Source organism: Pinus tabuliformis, chromosome X (genome assembly GCF_031772625.1).
Source record: "Pinus tabuliformis cultivar Carrire ecotype Pingquan chromosome X, CPIR1, whole genome shotgun sequence".
Taxonomy (NCBI): Eukaryota; Viridiplantae; Streptophyta; class Pinopsida; order Pinales; family Pinaceae; genus Pinus; species Pinus tabuliformis.
The window spans coordinates 1,115,807,609-1,115,828,387 of record NC_142308.1 but is presented as its reverse complement, the minus strand read 5'-3'; the positions used below and the strand labels follow the sequence as shown (position 1 = coordinate 1,115,828,387).

Sequence of the window (20,779 nt, the reverse complement as noted above, 5' to 3'; positions counted from 1 at the left end):
ACATTTACTCTATACTGGATTAGAGAGTATCTTTAAGCTTAATTAATTTATAATTATATGAAAATTAAATTATTTAATTAATAACACAATGTTATTATAATTCTTATTAATTGTGATTGAAGAATAAATTGGATTCATATAAGCATATATATTATGATTCTTATTAGTTGTGATGGACAATAATAATAGCTTGTGTCCATATTGTGAAATAAGAATTTATTATATAGTATTAGAGCCCAGATATGGTTTCAAAAACATAATAGAGTAACAAAACAGTAATTAAAGTTGAATTGAGATTTTGTTTTTAGAGATTACAGAAAGAGAATTTTTTTTAAATATTCACCATAAAAACCAAAAATGCTATGCCCCTAGGTCCTACAGATATGTTTGATTAATGCATATTAATGCAATATTGTATTTGTTGTATCCACCTGCAACTTCTTCATGTATCAGATACATTTTAAGAATTCAAACGTCAATGACAGTGTACCATTAGACAAAGCAACTGTATCAGTACATCATTGATTGAATATTTCATAATTGGCTGTTGAATGATAATGCAACTATATCAAGATATCTCTGATTCAATATTTCATGATCGACTGCTTTTCTTAACCGTGCCAGATAAAAGATAGAAAGATCATAATTATATTTTGAAAAGACCAAACCCTTTTTTTTTTTTCTTTTCCCGATGATAATATTCCTTGACGCTTCGTTATAAGCTACTGTTAATGACCAGTTGCTAAAACCCTAGGAAGATCAAACTGAGATAACTGAATCTCAAAACATGAGACAATCTGCTTAGTAATGAACAGTGGGCGACTAGAGTTCTGGTTACCAAGAAACCAGAATGAAGTCTCAAAAGACGAAGAGTAATTCAGATTTCTATTCACTATCATGGAAGATGCGGCTATATACGATTCAGCGCATGAAATCACATTAAACAGAAACTAAAATCTGGCTAAAGGGAAATGGAATGGCATGGTTTCTGTTCAATCAAGCGCATCTCTAAACCCCGTAACTTCAATAAAGTTTCCCTGAACTCGTCCCGCTCCTTTCCTCGTCAAAGGTGTAAACTGGTTACCCAAAAGCTCTCGCTCTCTCACACATATATATTCCAAAATACAACCAAAAATATATATGCATTGCTATATCCAACACTTCCAAGCAATTAATGAATGTTGGCTGTTTAAGCAGAGATACAGAAACTGTTTTTTCCTTTTATCTCATCAGTCTTTATAGCCAGACTTTTAAGTCCCTTCACAATTCTTCATACAAAACTGGATTTAAAAAACAGATAAAAGGAAAAAGGTTAAAACAACACTGGTTTACAAAATACTTGTTCTATTAACATTATCAGAAATACATCAAGAGAGAGGATACACTGATTATCTTATCTTCATCTACTACAAACACTTCCATCATACCATCCCATATCCTTAGTGCATCTTTTGATAGCTGTCCAGCCTTGCAGTTATGCAGTTAAGTTCCCTGAATACATAATGGAAGAAAAGAGACCAGAATTGGGTTCTTACCTCTCTTTACTATTTAATAATGAAACAAGAACTGAAGTTTTCACTTTAGAATTTCCATTTACCCAGTCTGCCAAAAGATATGGAGTCTCCTATTATTTGTATAAACTGATTATATATATAGTATCCTATTACTCGTATAACTGATTATTATTTTATATATATGGTATGTTCTTTTCTTACATTATGGATTTAGACAACCTTACATAGGGTGATATTCCTCACTCATCCCCGGCTGCAGAATGCACTTGGCTTCTCTCTGTGCTACCAGAAACAAGTTCAGCTTCAGATGTCTTTGATGGCAGCATCTCATACATCCTTGATCCAGGGACTGTTATCTTATTTGATATCAATCTCAATGCCTGACTCAGCGCATGCTTATTCCATCTTTGCTGGATGAAAATCACAATTGCAAGCACCACAGCAGTCACTGGAATAGCAATATCTCCAAATTTAGAATAGAAATCTGAGCGAGGATCTGCAAAGGAAGACATGAAAACTGGACTTGCAAATTCATATCCATCTGCAAAGTAAGGATTGAAAACTGGAGGTCTGAAGTAATCATAGATGTGAGGAAGGAGCCGCAAAACAGTGATACCAATGTAATAAATTTTCCTAAGTGGTTTTCGTTCAAAATGCCAAAGAGTATTACCCACAATTTGAGGAAGCAGGAAGAAATCCTGTACCAGACCCACATACTCCTGAAGCTCAGTCTCCCAGTCCAGTTGGTTGTGTGCATGGCGTGCTGAATACAGATACGCTGAGGACTGAATTGGGCGGCTACTGGTCTTCATATTATGAACAATCAGCACAATTAAAAAACCCATAGCATGTATAGCAAAGGAAATAGCAAGCACTCGTTTATCACTTGGGACTCTCCATGGCTCTAAAGGACTCCTTGTCAGCAAGTGAATACGAGATTTCCAAACCTTTTGGAACAGTCTAAGTGTGAATAGACATGCAATCAACAGTAGCAGTTTAACCATGAACTCAATCTTGTCAGACCCTCGGCTCTGAACCGAATAGATAATAAAATTGTCCTGGGGTTGAGATTTCGTACTTTGAAACAGGGCATCTGCAACTGTTATGAGGGGAATACTATATCCGATGGCTTGAAGTCCCAGCATGACAAGAGAGATGCATGGAGCGACTTCTGTATTCTGTGAACTGTACAATAATTGGCTGAGAATGCACCCAATCATCACCGATGCTGTCAATATACTCAACACCCCTTCGACAGTTTTGCGAGAGATAATGTCTTCACTCTGTCTCCAATATAGAATGGGAAGAGTCTTGATTTTGATCTGCTTGAAAAAATGTGGGTCGTCATCAGGTCGTTGGCTTTTCACCGAAATCTTCACAGTTGGATTTCTGAACCACCTGGCATTTGTAGGTGGATATTCCACTTTCACTTCAACGAGGCAATCAAAACCATCCTGCAGATCCCCTGTTTCATGCAGAACTTTCCATGGAGCTCGAACATCTCTGCATCCTGTAAGGTACATTATACCCACTCTTGGATCATAGAGACCCTCAAGAAAAAAAAGATTTGAAATATTGCCTTCCAGTTTCAGCTGTGCAGCAACTTTCAAGGACTTCTTCTCCTCTGGTCCTTTTGAATGAGGCGGTTCCCGAACCTCCTCGGATATGAAATAAGTGTCTGAGGCCTGGTCCCAACCAACTCCCACAAATTCCTCGATGGCTATAACATACAAACTTATGAAGCTCTCGACATAATTCCCTCTGGAAAACCGGTCAAACGGGCCCCGTGAATTCACTGAGAGATCCTTGCTTAGAACAGAAAAGCTGTCTTGTCTTGCCCAAATCTTTCTGGGGATACTTCAACAATGATTTGCCAAAGCCACCAGTATCATCCGTCTCCATTTGTGCCAATTTGGTATTGTTGTATTCGTATGACATATTGTTTAACACATACTGTGGCAAATATCGATGAGATATAAGCTCAAATGACAACGGAGAGAAGGAGTTTGTATTTTTCTCAATGCTAAAAATGCTGCCAACAATTACACTTCTTTGCTTGATTGAGAGTGAAAGGGGGATGTAAATGCAGATTCGTGCATTACAAGCACTGTGATTCTTGATGGATCCAAGGCATCCCACCATACACAACTGACCAGAAGATGAGTCCCATTTACCCTCTGCAGTCAATGTTAAGTCATTAAGGCCTGATCTTTCACATGCCAAATACTGATCCTGTGAAGGAGGCACAGCTCGAAAAACCGCACTAACATTTGCAATACCTGAATCCTGGTCTGTACACATCAAATCCTGCATACAAAGCTTTGTGTTATCATGAACTTTATTTTCCATAATGAATGGACCCAACTTGCTACAATAGGCATCTGTGCTGTTGCACTGCCAGGAGGGGACCACATCTAGAATCTGACCAACCATCAGTTGCTTCATAGCTGAGCAAAATTGCTTCCCTCGGTATACTTCAATACCTTTTGACTGGAAATTGTCTGGATTTTGGTGAGGAGCACAAGCCTTTGCCACCAGGCTGTCAGAGTCAAATTCATAATTCGAATCAGCAGCCAATTGTGAAGAGATGTCAATTTCATCAAAATAGCTTGAATTAGAGTGCCGATTGAGGCTTCTTAGTGTTCCTCGAATCTCCCTGGTAGTCAGAGAAAGCTTGCTCGGATAGCGCAATTGCAGCAAAATTCTCTCATCTGCTAACAGAGTGGGGGACTGTAATTCTGATTTATTTAACCAATCCCAAGGATCTGCAGCATTGTTCCCACGGGCGGGTAAATGGGTACTGCCCAGCATACACAACACCCGTTCTTCTAGTTGAGTTTTTCGATTCTTCAAAGTAGACTCCTTCGAGATGAATGGTAAGAGAAGTGAAACCAGGACGAATCCAAAAATCTTTGCGTCTGCGTCTGCTATGCCTGTAGGAGATGCCTCCACTTGTGGATATGGCCAGCTGTAAAATCCCACTCACATTCACCACTTGACCAGCCACCTTGTTAATACCCACACCTTTAATCCAGAATGATGCCAGATTGATAGGCGAAGGCTTTTCTGTTACGATGTAATTGGAGTTCTTTCTCATAAATGGTATCGGCTCACTGGAGTCACGTGTGGTGAATGGCAGAAAAGGAGCAGAGCCCTTGTGTTGCTTCCAATCCCCACCTCCTTCTCAATCATGTACCTTCGGTTCTTATCTGGATGCAGCACCGAAGCCTCCGCTAAAAAAAGGCCACACTCCTCCTTTATCTCATTAAAACGACTGTAAGTGGACTTGTAAGTTGATGGATCATCCCATCCCAGGGCCATGGTTTCACAAGTGTAGAAACTGCCAGCCAGTACCCATATCCCAAAGAGAGCTCCGAAATACTCTCCCATGTTTTTTTACACACAATTTTCCTTCAAACGACGGATTTATAGATACATTATAATAATAGATACCCAAAAAGCGTCATCTCTGGGAAGACGCTGCGAAATCCGTCGTCCAAAACAGGTGGTTTTTTGAAATCCGTCTGGCACCAGTTCTCCACAGGGCTTCCATTTACCTGATGGAATTTGATGGGCAAATTGTCCATCACAATGTGATTGATTGGTCTGGTCTCTGACACTGAAAATTTTTCCATGGGCCATGTGAATCGTCTATGATATATAAAAATTCTCCATGCACAATGTGACTGGTCTGGGATAGTGAAAAACAATTCATGCAGTGTGATTTGTCTGCGATTGTTAAAAAAAAAAATTCCATGCACAATGTGATTTGTGTGTTATAGTCAAAAAAATTTCCATGGCCATCAACCTTTTGTAATAAAGATATAATTGAAATAGAATTGTAAAATTAGTTAAATTCAATTTTTTTTTATTAGAATCTCTTATAAATAAAAATTAAAAAAATCAAATTATTAAAATATTTGAAGAGTGGGACAACGAAAAGCTGGTATCAAAGAGACTACTATCACTGATACCATCACAGCTTCGCCACTGAGCTTATCAATGTCCTCGGTGAGGTAGGCAGTGTCCTGTTCTGCCGTCCATCTCACCCGACGGTGTCCAAAATATCTCTTTTGCTACAGGACACAGGGTTGAATGGGGGTGAAGAAGTAAGACCAGCGGTGGCTATACGCAAGAAGGCACGGTATCGGCTTCCATTAGGCTATCTTATTTATTTTGCGTGGGAGTTGTTTTTAGTGCGATTTTTTGGGGATTTTGGTAACGGAATCCGGCGGAGAAAATTGAGGTTAAATCTTGATTTGTATTATTTAAAATGGTTTTTTAACTACATATTTGGATTCAGCATCCTGAAAAACCCCTGGAACGCTTTGATTGCGTAGAAATTAGTTATCAAACTTGTGATTTCAATAAATCGCTAATGGATTTTGACCAGAAAAACCCACCGGAAAAACTTCCAAACAGTATCTTTAAAGACAACTGCCTTTAAACCTGAAGCAGACCTGGAACCTATAATGTCGTAGCGCAACCAAGAAAAGGTATGCTCCCATGTGCATTAAAGGTTTTTTAATCCCAAGAAATGGCAGTTTTGCGGGCCTGGAACCTATAATGTCGTAGCGCAACCAAGAAAAGGTATGCTCCCATGTGCATTAAAGGTTTTTTAATCCCAGGAAATGGCAGTTTTGGGCCGGGGGAAAATTGAAATGGGTTTTTTTTAGCAATGTTGTTTTATTAATATTTAGGTCAAATTCTGTGTTGAATTTCTGTGAGGAATTTCCATCATGTTGTTTTTCCCTTTTTGAATTGTTTGGGTAGACTGTTTCCGCATTAAGCAATTTATTAGGGCATTTAATAGTGATCTCTTAAACTCTATATTTTTAAGGCAATTATTTCCAATTTTCAGTGCCCATGTAGTAAGCTATAGATTTACTAATCTTTCTAGAGTTTTCATAATTTCCCTTAAGATAGGAGCTCTAGGAAGGTTTCTTTCATGTTATCCAGCGATCCCAATCTTCCTCCTTGAATAACGGTTTTATGAAGGCCAAAACTTTTATCCAGAGTCCAAATGTTGTTTCAGTATCTCTATGTTACACTTGTTCCATTTGGACCACTGACTCACATCCTGGAGTGATGGTGGTTTGAATGGAGCAACATATTCTCTGTTTCTCGACCCTGCAAGTATATAGCCATTAGAATAGGTTTCAGTTGGTGGTTTTGCCAGGGTTGTTACTGTATCTGCTGTTGCGAGGGACCAGAGCTCTAAACCGCCTTGATAGTGGTTTTGGGATCGCCTGGTTTTTCCAGGAAGGTTTCCTATCGGATTCTGATTAATCATTTTTCCAGGGGTTTATTTCAAATCATTTATTTAATATAAGAAACCTACTCCTATTAGCTAGCTCGGGCTGGAGGTGACGAGTGTCCACAATCGACCTCATAGTCCATTTCGCCTGACATCTGTCCCAGCTACCTATACGTGTAACTTTACTGTTCTAGGACAGTGAAGATACCGAGGAGATTTCCAAAGCAGGTGGCTGATTCGGCGGCGTTGACATTCTTTTCGACGAAAAAATCCAGGCAAGTTTAGGCATGGGTGCTGAGGAGCCTGCTGGAGGTCAGGAGGTACTTAATTTCTGGCGTGACATTCCCTGTAGTTGGCACAGGAAATATTCCCATGGGAATGTACCTGGCCTGACAAGTATATGACCTGGTGCCGTAGACATTCTCGAGAGTGGTGATTCCGAGGACGGTTGGGATGTGGGACCCGTCGTTATTACTACCGGTTTCATAGATAGGCGGGAAGGCTTTTAAATAGAAAGGACACCTTTGTTATACATGTAGGCGGATGGACCCATTTGAATCTGACACATCTTTACATGAAGCATTTATCCAAGACACAATGTCTGCTGAGTCACAACGCCACGTAAACCAAAATATGATGAGGCAGGTGGCACACTCTCCTCAGCTAACAACCTTGGGGGATGGACATGACTTGTGGTTGGAAGTCGGTATTATGCCATGAAACAATCTTGAGAAGAAAAAAGGTGGCAGAAGGAAGGGTGGTAGAAAACAACGTCCCATAAAAATTACTGCTCCTGCGCTTATTCTCTCATTTGGTCACGACGTGCTCCTTGATCGTATTACGAGTCTTCAGAAGAGAGCGTTAGTCAGAAGGTGGTACTTTTCTGAAATTGAAGAAGCCGAGATGAGACAGTGGCTGGCCAAGAAGTGGAAAATCTTGTTGGGCTATGTTCCTACGGTGGTGAAACTCATGGGAGGATGGTATAGCTTTCATTTTTTTAGTGAAGAAGACCTCAAAAAAATAGCAGAAAGGCCATGGGTCAAGGACCAAGGCTTTTTGGCAATGTACGCTTGGTACGTGGGCTTCAATCCCTTGAAGCAAACGCCAAAGAACAAACTCATATGGGTCAAATTGCCCAGACTACCATTGGAATTTTGGACCAAGGAAGTCTTTTCTGATATTGGAAACGCCATCGGAAAATTCGTCTACGTAGATCCTCGCTGTCTGGGAGCTAGGGATAAGAGGATTGCTTGGGTCCTAATAGAAAAAGACTTTGGTGAGGCTTTTCCGGACCACATTGAACTAAAATGGGAAAACATCAACCTCACTCAGCATCTGGATTTCTAGGGAATTCCATTCCGGTGCCTCAACTGTCACCAAATTGGTCATCTAATTGCAAATTGCCCCAAAGCAAGGGGGGGATGGTGGTTGTCGTGGGAGCATAAAGGGGCTCACCAAAGGATGCAGAAGGAAAACAAATCAGAGTGCTTTTCTCCTCGTCATGGCTATGCCAACAAATCCAATGGAAATACTTCGGGCTTAGGTAATTCTAGTCATACAAATCAAATATTTTCTGAGCCTTCTCCTAGACTTATAAAAAAGGCATTTGTTCCTATTCCTATTCAAATCCACTCTTCATCCCCGTTGTCTGAGCAGTCAGGTTCCCATATAGCTATTGATTCATCTTTTCGAGAACATCCCCAAATGTTTTCTTCTCCAGTCTTTCCTCAGATGTCGCTACAGTCACAACATACTATGATAGACATCCCATCTACCTCATATGCCACATACACACAAGCCCGAAGGCTTCATTCTCCAGCAACGCAACCAAATTCTCCAAAAGATAAAGATAAGGCACCTGCCCAATTCTCTCTGGCATCCTCTCCAATTAACTCTATTGACAGTGACCTTGATTTCCTCCTACAAAGGAAAACTCTTGACCTCAAATCGCTTACAATACATAAGCCAAAGGGATCCGGGTCTCCTGTAATCAGCCCAACATCTGCAGGGAATATTATTGTGAGGCGTAAAAACAACAGAGGCAACAGACATTTTAGAGGTCGCCCTTGTCAAACACATACTACCCTGACAAATTCGCCATCTCTCATTGATATTCCCATTTCATCTCCCATCTCTCCCAGGGCACTTAGAGCTTGCATGCCCTCCAATAGGCTCAAATGAACTCAATTCTATCACTGAATATAAGGGGTTTGGGGGCCCATCCAAAATTCCTCGCTCTAAGAGATCTTTTCATTTCATCTAAATCCAACATAATTCTCATCCAAGAATCAATGCACTCTGCTACCCAAACAGTTGATTATTTTAGGAGGATGCTTCCCACATGGTATATAGTGGCAACTGATGCCAATGGTAGATTTGGTGATCCTTTTGTTTTTTGGGATCCAGGATGGGAAAATATGAAGGCTTTCTCTTGTACAATGGGTATTTTCCTAATTAGTCATATCAGAGGTATCTGGGGAAGATCACATATTCTCAATGTGTATGCCCCCTACAAAGAGAGGGAAGGGTTTTGGGATACAATGGAGGTATCGGGGATTCTAAATGCTCCCTCTCTGATTTTGGCAGGGGATCTTAATTGTACCTTAGGCATAGAAGAACTGTGGGGACTATCTAGGGTGGTAGACAGAATGGCACAAAAGTTAAGAGAAATTATCCTATCACACAACTTAATAGATGTCTGCCCTCCCAAAAATGCTCCCACTTGGGATAATGGAAGAAGTGGTAATAAATATATAGCTAAGAGACTTGATAGATTTCTTGTTCAAGAAAACATGATAGAGAAGATGGGGGATGTTAGATCTTCTATTGTCAAAAATTTCGTATCAAGCCATTGCCCAATCACTCTTCTTTGGCATAATTCTGATACAAGGTATGGATTTCCTTTCAAATTCAATCGAATCTGGCTAGAAGATTCAAATTTTGATTCCCTTGTCTGATTATTATGGAAGGAAAGAAGAAATATAGAGGAGGGTTTTTCTAGCTCAGAAATATTTATAAATAGGCTTCGATTCCTTAAAGCAAAGGTTAAAAAATGGGAAAGGAAGAAGAAGGAGGAACTGAGAAGGGAGTTGACTATTATTGAGGAGGAATTAAAAACCCTGCACAATCAAATGATTGCTCATGTTCTCCCTCCCATAGTAAGGGAAAAAATTCATGCTCTAGAACTAGGGAAGAAGAAAATCCTTCAAATTAGGGAGACGGCCTGGAGGTTGAAAAGCAGAGTAATATGGATCAAGGAAGGAGATAAAAATACCAAGTTTTTCCACCGCTTTGCAAATCACAGAAGAAAACAAAATTCTATTTGGCAGATAAAAGGATGGTGAAGGGAACAGTTATAACAAGCAATTGGATATTACAGCTCTAATGGTATCATATTTTAAAAATGCATATAATAGAGTGGAAGTGGAGGATATGGATGCTCAACTGTGGGCAATTGAAGAATATCCTAAAATGTTTAATGAAGAGGATAATGCGGAGTTGTTTAAGGAGGTCAAGGAGGAAGAACTGGTTCAAGCAATTAAATCAATGAAAGGAGATAAAACCCGGGTCTAGATGGATGGACAGTAGAATTTTTTGCTCATTTCATAGACATATTTCAAGAGGACCTGATACAAATAGTGGAGGAATCTAGGACGAAAGGCTTCATACATCCTCATCTAAATTCCACATATATCTCCCTTATCCCAAAGAAATCAAAGATAGAAACTTTTGCGGATTATCGTCCAATATCACTGTGTAATCTAACATATAAGATTATCTCTAAGATCATAGCCAACAGACTGAAAGGTTCTTTATCTAAATTCATCTCTCCTGAGCAATATGGTTTTTTAAATAACAGAATAATCCATGATGCAGTGGCGGTTGCACAGGAATGTATGCACAGTATTAAGTCAAAAAAGATGAATGCAACAGTGATGAAGGTTGACTTAAAAAAAGCTTATGATTTCTTAGATTGGGGATACCTAAGAATGGTATTATTTAAAATTGGCATAAACTCAAATATGACTAAATGGATCATGGGGTGTGTGTCTTCAGTTTGCTATGCAGTAATAATTAATGGATTCCCATCCAAATTTTTTGTTGCTGGTAGAGGACTGAGACAAGGATGTGCATTATCCCCTCTTCTTTTTATCCTGGCGATGGATGGATTAAGTTTAAAAATAAAAAAGCTGTGTCCATTGGAGAATTTGAAGCACTAAAAATCAACATTCGTGTCACAGTTTCTCATAGTTTTTTTGTTGATGATATTCTGTTGATGGGGATGATAAACAGAATCAAATGGTTTTGTCTTTCCCAAATCATAAAGAAGTTTGGGATAGCCACGAGACTTGTTCAAAATGAATAGAAATCTATTATTCTATATGGCTCATGTAACCAGGATGATATCACATATATCAAGAATTGTTTTGGAGTAAATGCAGAAATCCTAGACAAGGGCATGAAATACTTGGGGTATCGACTGAAACCAGGTAGATATAAAAATGCAGATTGGATGTGGCTCGTGGAAATATTCTATCTAAAGATTAAGGGATGGGAGCACAGATGTTTATCTGTGGGAGGACGTATCATCCTCACACAGTCAGTTCTTACTCAGCTGGGGATTTACTCGGCACACTTGTTTCGCATTCCTCAAATGATCATTAACCTTCTGAATAGAGTAATGGAAAGCTATATATAGTCTGGTGCAAGTAGGAACTGCAAATATCATTGAGTGAAGCTGGAAAAGATCACTAGACCCAAATTTTGGGAGGTTGGGGTGTTCTAAACTTGAAGTTTTTTGGATGGGCTCTTATTTTAAAATCTTTATGGAGAGGCATGGGGAAGATGATTCGATCTAATACATGAAGAATAAGGAGTTTTCCTTTTGGTTAAGACAAGGAGCGAAGGGAAAAAAGGCGGCTCATAGATTTGGAACAGCTTTAGAAGGGTCAAGAATATACTCTTTCAAAATATCTCATGGTTCTTTGGATCAGGAAATAGAATTATGTTGGGAAAAGATTGCATTATAGGAGCAAGTGAGAGTTACAACATCTGAACAGAAGAGGCATTTATGTTCTCAGTGAGTTGATCAATGACTGGAATGGTAGCATTCCAATTTGGCTTGACTCCTCCCAACTGAATCTTGCTGATAAGTATAAATTGGATTGGCTACAGTTTTTTAAAACTTTAAAGGAGACCGGGATATATTATGACAACAAATGGGACTGTATTGCATGGGCTGGAAAAAAGAAGATTACAAGAGAAATAGAGGTGGCAGACTGTTATCTCAAAATATGCCTGAAGGAAATTTAGAATATAGAATCTTGTTGGTTTTACAGTTTTTGGCAAATTAATATTCGAATAAAAATTGTAATCTTCCTTTGGCTAACGTGGCGTAACAAGAATCTCACATGGAAAAACTTACAAAAGAAGAAACACCATGGTCCTGGGATATGCTATCTGTGCAGGCAAAATTCTGAGGATAATGAACACTTATTCTTACACTGTCATAAATCTGTTAATATCTGGAAACACTTCACTAGTAAGCTACAGATTCCATTCATTAAGTTTAACACAATAGATGAGTGCTTAAAATGGTAGAGCAATCAGAGTAAAAGCTCGAGGTTGCTCACTTTGTTTGTTTTCTAGGAAATTTGGAAAGGTCGAAACCAACATATTTTTTGTTCGAATAGATGGGGGGAAAACAGAATCTATGAACTCATAGAGTAGTGGGTTGTATCAGATCATATTGTAGATATCAAGGGAAAAAAAAGAAAAAGAAGGGGAATTTTCAGATCACTAATTACCTAGTGGGGTTTTTTGATGGGGCAGCTTAAGGAGGAAGATGTGGGAGCGGTTTCTTCTTAAAGCTGTCAGAAGAACAAGAGTTCCGGATACACTGGTATGGGGGAGAAGGAACAAACAGGAAGACATAAGCTGTTGCTCTATGAGGTTTATTATGGTTTATTAAGTTTTTGGATATCCTTCAAGTACAAATTTTTGGGGATTCCAAATGTTTAATAGATCATGTTAATGGAAAGAACAATATCCAACAAGTCTCCCTACAAGGCTGGCTGAGACGTATAAAAAGCATATGGAATACCTTTCAGAATCCATCCATTGAGCACATCAACAGGTCACATAACAAAATTGCGGATGATTTATTGAAAAAAGGACTACTAGCCACATAAGAAGATATGTATATCATGATGAAAATGGGAACAAATGAGACAGAAGCAAAAAGTTTAAAGCTGCCGGTTACAGATGATTTATTGAAGAAAGGACTACTAGCCACAAAAGAAAATATGTATATCACGATGAAAATGGGAACAAATGAAATAGAAGTAGAAAGTTTAAAGCTACCGGGATAGAACACTAAAGACCTTACAAAAAGGTAGAACTTCAATGCCGATAAGTTCATAAAAATCCCTGTTTCTTTTTGTTTAAAATTTTATACAAATTTTGTTTCAATTACTGTATAGAAAACATATGAGGAATGAAAACTATATGGAAGTGATTTATAGAACATGTAAATGACCTGAGACACATCTTAGAGCTTGTAGAATCTCTTTGAAATTCAATGATATATTTGAAATTATGCCAGAGAGAATATAGCTCCACAGATGTTGCAAATTGTAGATTACAGTTCAGCTGTATGTATGTTGAATATTTTATGCCCCATGTAGTCATGTTGTAGATACCATAGGGTTTATGAAGATGATACGTCCATCATAAATATGCATTGCTTTTATTTATAATATAAAACAAACAAATTTTTTTGCTAAAAAAATAAAATATTTGAATAATAAAAATACATTCTTTTTTCTTTTACAGGAAGAAAAAGCATAATTGTATTATATTGAGACTATATAAAGGATCCAGATAGTACATTGTCAAGCTTTTGAAGCTGGAAAATCTAAAAAGCATAAGGAACAAAAACTAGAGGAAGAGTCCCTCTATGAAGGAAGAGGTGATTTGTGCTGCTGCACATCAAAAACAGTTCCAAGATGATTTTATAGCATATGCAGATTCTGGGATGAATACAGAGATTGATCAAATCACTTCATATACCATACATATACGAAGATAAAAAAACAAAAGGGATGAAAATAGCAGACCTGGAGTTAATGAAAGGAGATTAGAAGACAAGGATAGAGAAATCATGTATGACAAAGGATTCCTCGCCAAATATTACCTTCATGGACCAGGTACCTGATTAAAGAAGAAGACCATCCTTTGACAGGCTGTCCGCTTGCTGGTTCTGAGCCTTGAAAATATGCTGAATGGAGCAATCTCTCATAAGTCCCCAAAAAACATAATCTTGTCCATCCAACTTGCGAGGTGTGGGCTCCTGATATTGCATTTTCCTTTGACATGATCGACCATGATCTTGGAGTCTCCAAAAATTGAAATGGACTGTATATCAAAAAAAATACAGAAAGCCAGGAGACCCGCAAGGGCCCTCGCCTCAGCCATGCTATTAGTGCCCTTTCCTGCATGCCATGAAATAAAATATTGAAGATTCTCGTCCATTATAATGTGTAACCCGCAGCCACAAGAGTTTTGCTGAGCAGCGCCATCAAAAAACGCCCTTGGGGTCCTAGAGAGATAATCTTCTTGCACATTTCTGTTGACAACTTTCGATTTGGTTTGCTTTTTCGGAACGGAATCATAGATGGATATGATTTGTTGTAAAATATCCTTGAAAGGCTCTTTCACTTCTTTGAAAATTTTCCTGTTCCTCCACCTCCATGCACACCATAGGACAATAATAATGAGAGATCTCCATGAATCTCTCTGCCCACTCCACCATTCAAAAGCTGTGTGCGTTGAAGCATGTAAAATGAGAGGAAAGCCATATAATATTGCCAATTCATGCCATATTTGCTGAATAGATTGGCAATGGAAAAACCTATGAAAATTTGATTCCTCTTCTGATTCGCACATTAGGCATCTGCTCGGCCCATGCCATTTCCTTTTCTTTAAATTCTCCTAGGATATATTTTTATTGTGGAACACCAGCCACAAGAAGTATATTAATTTGGGAGAGCATCCAGTTTTCCAAAAAGCTGATGGGAATTTAGGATTGGAATGCATGGTCTTTAAACCAATCAGATCCGTATAGATATCCTTTACGCAAACCTGTGTATTTGCTTTTTGTGCCTCACAGATTAGATAATCATGCGACCTAGACCGATGAAAACCGCAGCTTCTCAAGACATCCCTGACAACATTCCATTGCCTTGCCATAGATTCTGACATACCTAGATCAAAGGCCTCTTTCCATAGAGGAAGTGGGCCTTGCCATCCTGCTATAAGCTTATCCCACGTAAAAAAGCCTTTGCTATGGAAGAAGATTAGAAGCCTTTTGGGGATGGAAATACTCTCTCTCCCGCACATGATGGGGTCTATCCCAATGAGGATTCTGCTGCCAGATTGTAAGCACCATTTTAGATTCTTTAGGAAATATTGCTCAATTTTACGAAAACTGAGCCATATAGCTGACCCATACTTGGCTCCGATCCTTCCTAATCTGAACCAGTATTCCATGTCTTTGCCTTTCATATATTTCTTTTTTATAGTAATGCTCCACGACCCTTCCCCGAATATGCCTCTCCACAGTGATTTGCACAGTAGTGCTTTTCCGAAAACCCTCAAATCCAATAATCCCCAACCTCCTGAATTCTTCGGCATAGAGATCTTTTCCATTCTAGTAAGATGATATTTTCCCTATTCCGACTTGCCGCCCCATATAAAATTTGCAGTTATCTTGTTCATTTTCTGGATGATACTTGCAGGGAGAAAGAAAATGTGTGCCCAATATACAACAAGTTGAGTTAAAACTGCTTGAGTTAGAACAATTCTTCCTGCCAATGATAGACACTTGTATTCCCAGGCAGAGATCTTTTTATAGTATCTATCTATTAACCATTGCCAATATTCTTTAGAGTAACCCTTGGCCTTTAGCTGAAAACCCAAATATTTTAATCCTTCCTTGATTGACCTCGTCTCTACCCCAAACAACACAAAAATCCATTCCACTGTTTCCATATTGGCGTCATTGTGGAAGAGAATGGATTTAGATTTGTTAATTTGTAATCCAGTAGCACTCTGGAACCTATTTAGAATGTCATTGAGACATATCCACGAGATCCTACGCATCATTGCAAAAATGAGCACATCGTCGACAAATAGGTTGTGCGAGATGTAGTTGTTCCTGCAAATCTTCACTGGCCTGCATCTATTTTCAGAAACTGCCTTATTAATATGAAGGCTTAGAGAGTTCATTGCTAGGATGAACAACAGAGGAGAGAGAGGGCATCCTTGACGCAACCCCCTCTCTGCAGGGAAAAAAGGAGAAGGAATCCCATTAATGAGGACAACATAGTTCACGTTCTCTACACATGCCATGAGCCAGTTTATGACATTTGATTTTAGGCCGATCTTAGCTAATAAGCATCTAATGAACCCCCAATCTAAGCAGTCAAAAGATTTTTGTAAATCAATTTTCAGAATGGCAGCTTCAGATTTATTTGAGAGCATGGTAAACAGGCTTTCTTGAGTGTTGGCAACTGCGTCCAATATATTCCTCCCCTTTAAAAAAGAATGCTGATCCTTTGTTACAGAACTGGCTAAGGTCGCTTTGATCCTTTCAGCAATAATTTTTGTGATGATTTTGAAAGTTATATTGCATAATGAGATCGGCCTAAAATCTTTAAAGGAGTCCGCTTCCAATTTCTTTGGGATAAGAGCTATCTGCGTGGAAGATGTAATCTGATGAATGCTACCTGAGATTCTTGCTGCCTCAACCATCCTCAACAAATCTAGTTTGATGATATCAAAGAAGTGTATAAAGAATTCTATTGTCCAGCCATCCGGGCCAGGACATTTGTCCTTCTTGAAGGCCTTCATAACTCCTAGAAGCTCTTCCTCTGTTATGGGCTGGAACAGGTGATCATTTTTTTCATCATCAAACATTTGAGGGACCAAATCTATACCCCATAATATATCTTGAAATCTGCAATTTTCCCTTCTTTTATATTGGTTTTTAAAATGTCTCATCTTCCTTTGAGATTTCTTGTTGTGAGAAGAGGAAGCCCCCCTGAACATCACTTATTTTCCATATGGAGTTTCTCTCACGCCTTGCATTTGCATACTTATGGAAAAATTTAGTGTTTCTGTCACCTTCTTTGAGCCAAATTTCCTTGCTCTTTAGTCTCCATGAGACTTCTTCCTGCTTCAGTAAGTTTTGTTTTTTCCTTTCTAACTCATTTCACTGACATCTCGTGCTAAAAGGAAGTGAGTTGGCATCCGAACCCTTGGATATACTGTCCAATTCCTTCTGAATTTCTTGAAGGGCCAATCTGTTCGCCTGTTTCTTTTTGTATTGCCATTCCATGACCACTTTCCTCATAGTGGATAGCTTATCTCTAAGAGTCATAAAAGGGGGGGTTGTGTTTTTTGCAGATAAATCCTTCCACGTTTTTGTAATTAATTCATTGAAGTCTGGATCCTCTAAGCATAATCTGTTGAATTTAAACGGGTAGCCATTCCTATACCCCTTTTTCCTCCAGTTGAGAGAAATCGGCCTATGGTCGGATATGTATACATTCTCAATGGACAAGTATGGCATGCCCATTTTATTAATAACGCTAACATGTTCAATAAACCGATCTATCCTTTTTTGCGATGTAGGCTTCTTCTATTCTTCCGTTATCCCATGTAGGCATCATTTTGGGTGGAGTGGCATCTACAAGATTTCTGTGCAAGAGTTCATACTTTATTCGATCTGCAAGCGGGTCTCTCTTTTTGCAATTTCCCCATTGTTCCTCTGAGATTAGAGTAATGTTTAGATCGCCTGCAATCATTAATGAGTCAATGTCAAAGATTTCTGAAGCAAAAAATTTATCCCAGAAAGGAGTCCTGTTCTTATAAGGGGCGCAGATATTCAAGATATTAATGGGACTGTCATTTCCTCTGATAAATATTGAGATGAGAATGCCCGCAAAGCATTTATAAGCCTTTGCTTTGATCCAATAAGGATCCCACAAAACCGCCAATCCTCCCGAAAGTCCCTTGGCTTCCGAGGTTGCCATATGCCATGAGGGGAACATTTTTCTAAAGTAGGAAATGGACACATGTTTGTTATGCATGGTTTCTTGTACTAAAATGATTTTTGGCTTGACTGAATAGAATAGATTTTTAAGCGCCAAAAATTTTAGGTCTGATCCTAGACCTTTGATATTCATAGATATGATGAAGGTCATTGGGGGGATGTCCAGCCACGCTTGCTCTAAGAGGCCGTGTCTCTGACATGTCAATGATGGGAACGTCGACAAGGGATAGGTTTCTCACACCTCTGTCCGCTTCTTTTGTCCGCCCCCCATAATGTCTACTTCCACCATTGTTTTTCTTTCTTACTATTATATTTTTTGCAGAATTCGGGCTAATGAGAGGAGGTGAGGGTTTACATGGTTTATGGATGGTTAAAGGCTCCAACTCAAGAGATTTCTTGCTTAGAAGAAAATCTAAGTCACTGTCATATAGGTTTGTTGGAGATGAAACAGTGGAATTTAAAGGGGTGGCAAATACGATCGGCTCTTTGCCTTTCGTGGATGGAATATAGATCTTTTTGGGCATATGCGAAGATGATGAAATGAGAATGGATTGGAAGCCCACAGAAAAATCCTTGAAAGACTTGGGGATCGGAGGGGGAGGAGGTATTGCTATGTCGTCTTTAGGTTCCGAGGGAGGCAGGCAGAGGATTGGTTGAAGATCTTTATCAGCATTGAATCTAGTCCTAGACGAGCTTTCAAGCCTACTGCCATGGCCCTGAGAAAGGTCTTGAGAGAAGTACTAAGGAGATTGATTTATTCTGTTTTCCAAGTTATAATCATGCACAACATCCAGTTCCTTCGGGGACAAGTTGGCTGTAGGGGATAGCTTCTCCTTTTCAGAAGACAGGGGAGAGTCTGCCCTTAGATTTTCATGATACACTCTGCTTTTAAGAGTTAGGCGCCGAGAGTAGTTTTTAATTAGGTGTCCTGTCTTGTGACAAGCAGAACATCTGAAGGGTATGCCCCAAAAGTCTAGTTTTTGTTTTATTTTTAAATCCCTCCAGGCAATCTCCATGTGGTCGGGAAAACCTCTCCTGTAGGCCTTTTCGATAAGAATCCATGCTATGCGCTTGTCTTTTTCCCCAAGATACCTTGGGTCAACATAGACAAATCTTCCAATGGAATTACCTATCTCTATTAGAGTCTCCTTAGACCACATCTCCAGGGGAAGGTTTGGGAGTTTGACCCAGATCAAGTTATTCGAAGGGGTATTTTTCAGAGGGTTGTACCCAATATACCATCTGTAAAGAGCAAGGAAGCTCCTTCTGTGAACCCAAGGGCGCGTCTGAATGGCTTCTACATCACTGGCGCTTAAAAAATGAAAGCAGTACCACTCCTTCATAAGATTTGAAACAATGGGGAGGTATCCGATCAGCGGTTTCCACTGAACCTCAAGCCATTTTCTCATCGTGGCATCATCCATTTCTGGAAAGTGCCATCTACCCACTAAGGCAAGCTCCTGGAGGCTTTCTATATGCTCAGTCAGGTGGACGCTGTCCAATTTTATAGCAGCAGGCGGTGGGGTGGTTTTGACAGGGTTTCGAGCCTTGTTGTAGCGGCTTGCGTGTTCACGCATAACCTTATCCTTCTATTGGAAACCACTTTTCCTATTGACCTCCCATAATGGGTGCTCTCTTTGTGACCGTTCCCTATCCTTATCAGCACCAGGCATTGATGATTGGACGACCACGTCATCCAAAGTAGATTGCCATCCTCCAGATAACGTGGCATCCCCCCATTCCTTCTCGGCCTGTATTGCTGCCCGTATCATGGCCTCCGTGGCCGATGCATCTGACTCACCCTCCATGCGCCTCCAAAAACTTCCTCTTGGCTTGACTGTAGGATTTTTTGTCCTGGATAGATTTCCGAATCGGGACTTTATACTAGAAATAAATGATCAGCTGTCCGATCTCTGAAAGTAGAGCCTGGATGAGGTAATGCCAAATGAGGGGGATAAGACTTCTTCTGACAATAGACCTGACAACCAGAAGACTCGGGAAGGAATGTCTTACAAATCAAGAGGGGCGTGGATCTAGGAGTAGCCCGTCATCCAAGGACAATAACTAAGGGATAGATTTCCGAATTGGGGGATTGTACTAGGAATAAATAAGCATCTGACCGATCACTGAACACAAGACCCGGATTAGGTAATGCTGGAGGAGGGAATTTATGATTCTTCTGATAGAAGTCTCGCTATTCGAGAGGGGCTCGGAAACAAATATAGCCAAATGTCCAAGGCTAATAACTAAGGATTACTGCATCAATTAAGGTAAGGTGACTGAGCCTAAATTCATATATCCCGTAGGTACGGGACACGTCACCTATGGTACTTTATCCCAAAGCCCAATGAAATGCCAAATTTTGACTCTCAATTCCGGGCCCGAGAAATGGGATTTCCGGCTCTAAAAACCAGGGATACTATTCAGGTGGGAAGTGTTCAGTAGCAAGCTTGTGAGCTATGGCAAAACAGGCCCTAACAAGGATTCTACCAAGGCTTGCAGAGATAACTTTCAGCTCCTTGCATATTTTCAGCTGGATGATGAATCTTGGCAGACTATGCAACAGCAATAAGTTTCAAAAATGCACCACCAGTCACCTATCTTAATTCGAAAATCTGAACAGGGCTTATAGATCACTACAGATTTCTTCAATTTGTGTATTATTACCCAGAACATGCTGAATAAAACCATACTCTGAGCAGATATTTAAAACATGTTGACTAAAACCAATTCTGATCAGAGAAACTAAAAAAAAAACCAAATTGTAATTCAGACTTGCAACCCATTTTTATATTTTTAAAGTATCCAAGCAGTGAATACTTCAGTTCAACCAAATCACTGTGACACCCCGGAAACTAAAAATGGCTTAATTTTAATTCAGACTTTCATCCC

General features: G+C 39.5%; 1 protein-coding gene across 1 annotated transcript; it reads right to left on the bottom strand.

Annotated features, from left to right (window-relative positions):
• Positions 1 to 1,753: 1,753 nt before the first annotated feature.
• LOC149143724 (uncharacterized) lies at positions 1,754 to 19,695 on the bottom strand. Its single transcript, XM_089451919.1, has 5 exons — positions 19,504 to 19,695; positions 4,968 to 5,071; positions 4,711 to 4,854; positions 3,294 to 4,482; positions 1,754 to 3,199 (listed from the first exon to the last, which is right to left on the bottom strand). Exons 1-5 carry the CDS (start codon positions 19,693 to 19,695, stop codon positions 1,754 to 1,756), a joined length of 3,075 nt encoding a protein of 1,024 aa, XP_089308045.1.
• Positions 19,696 to 20,779: the final 1,084 nt, after the last annotated feature.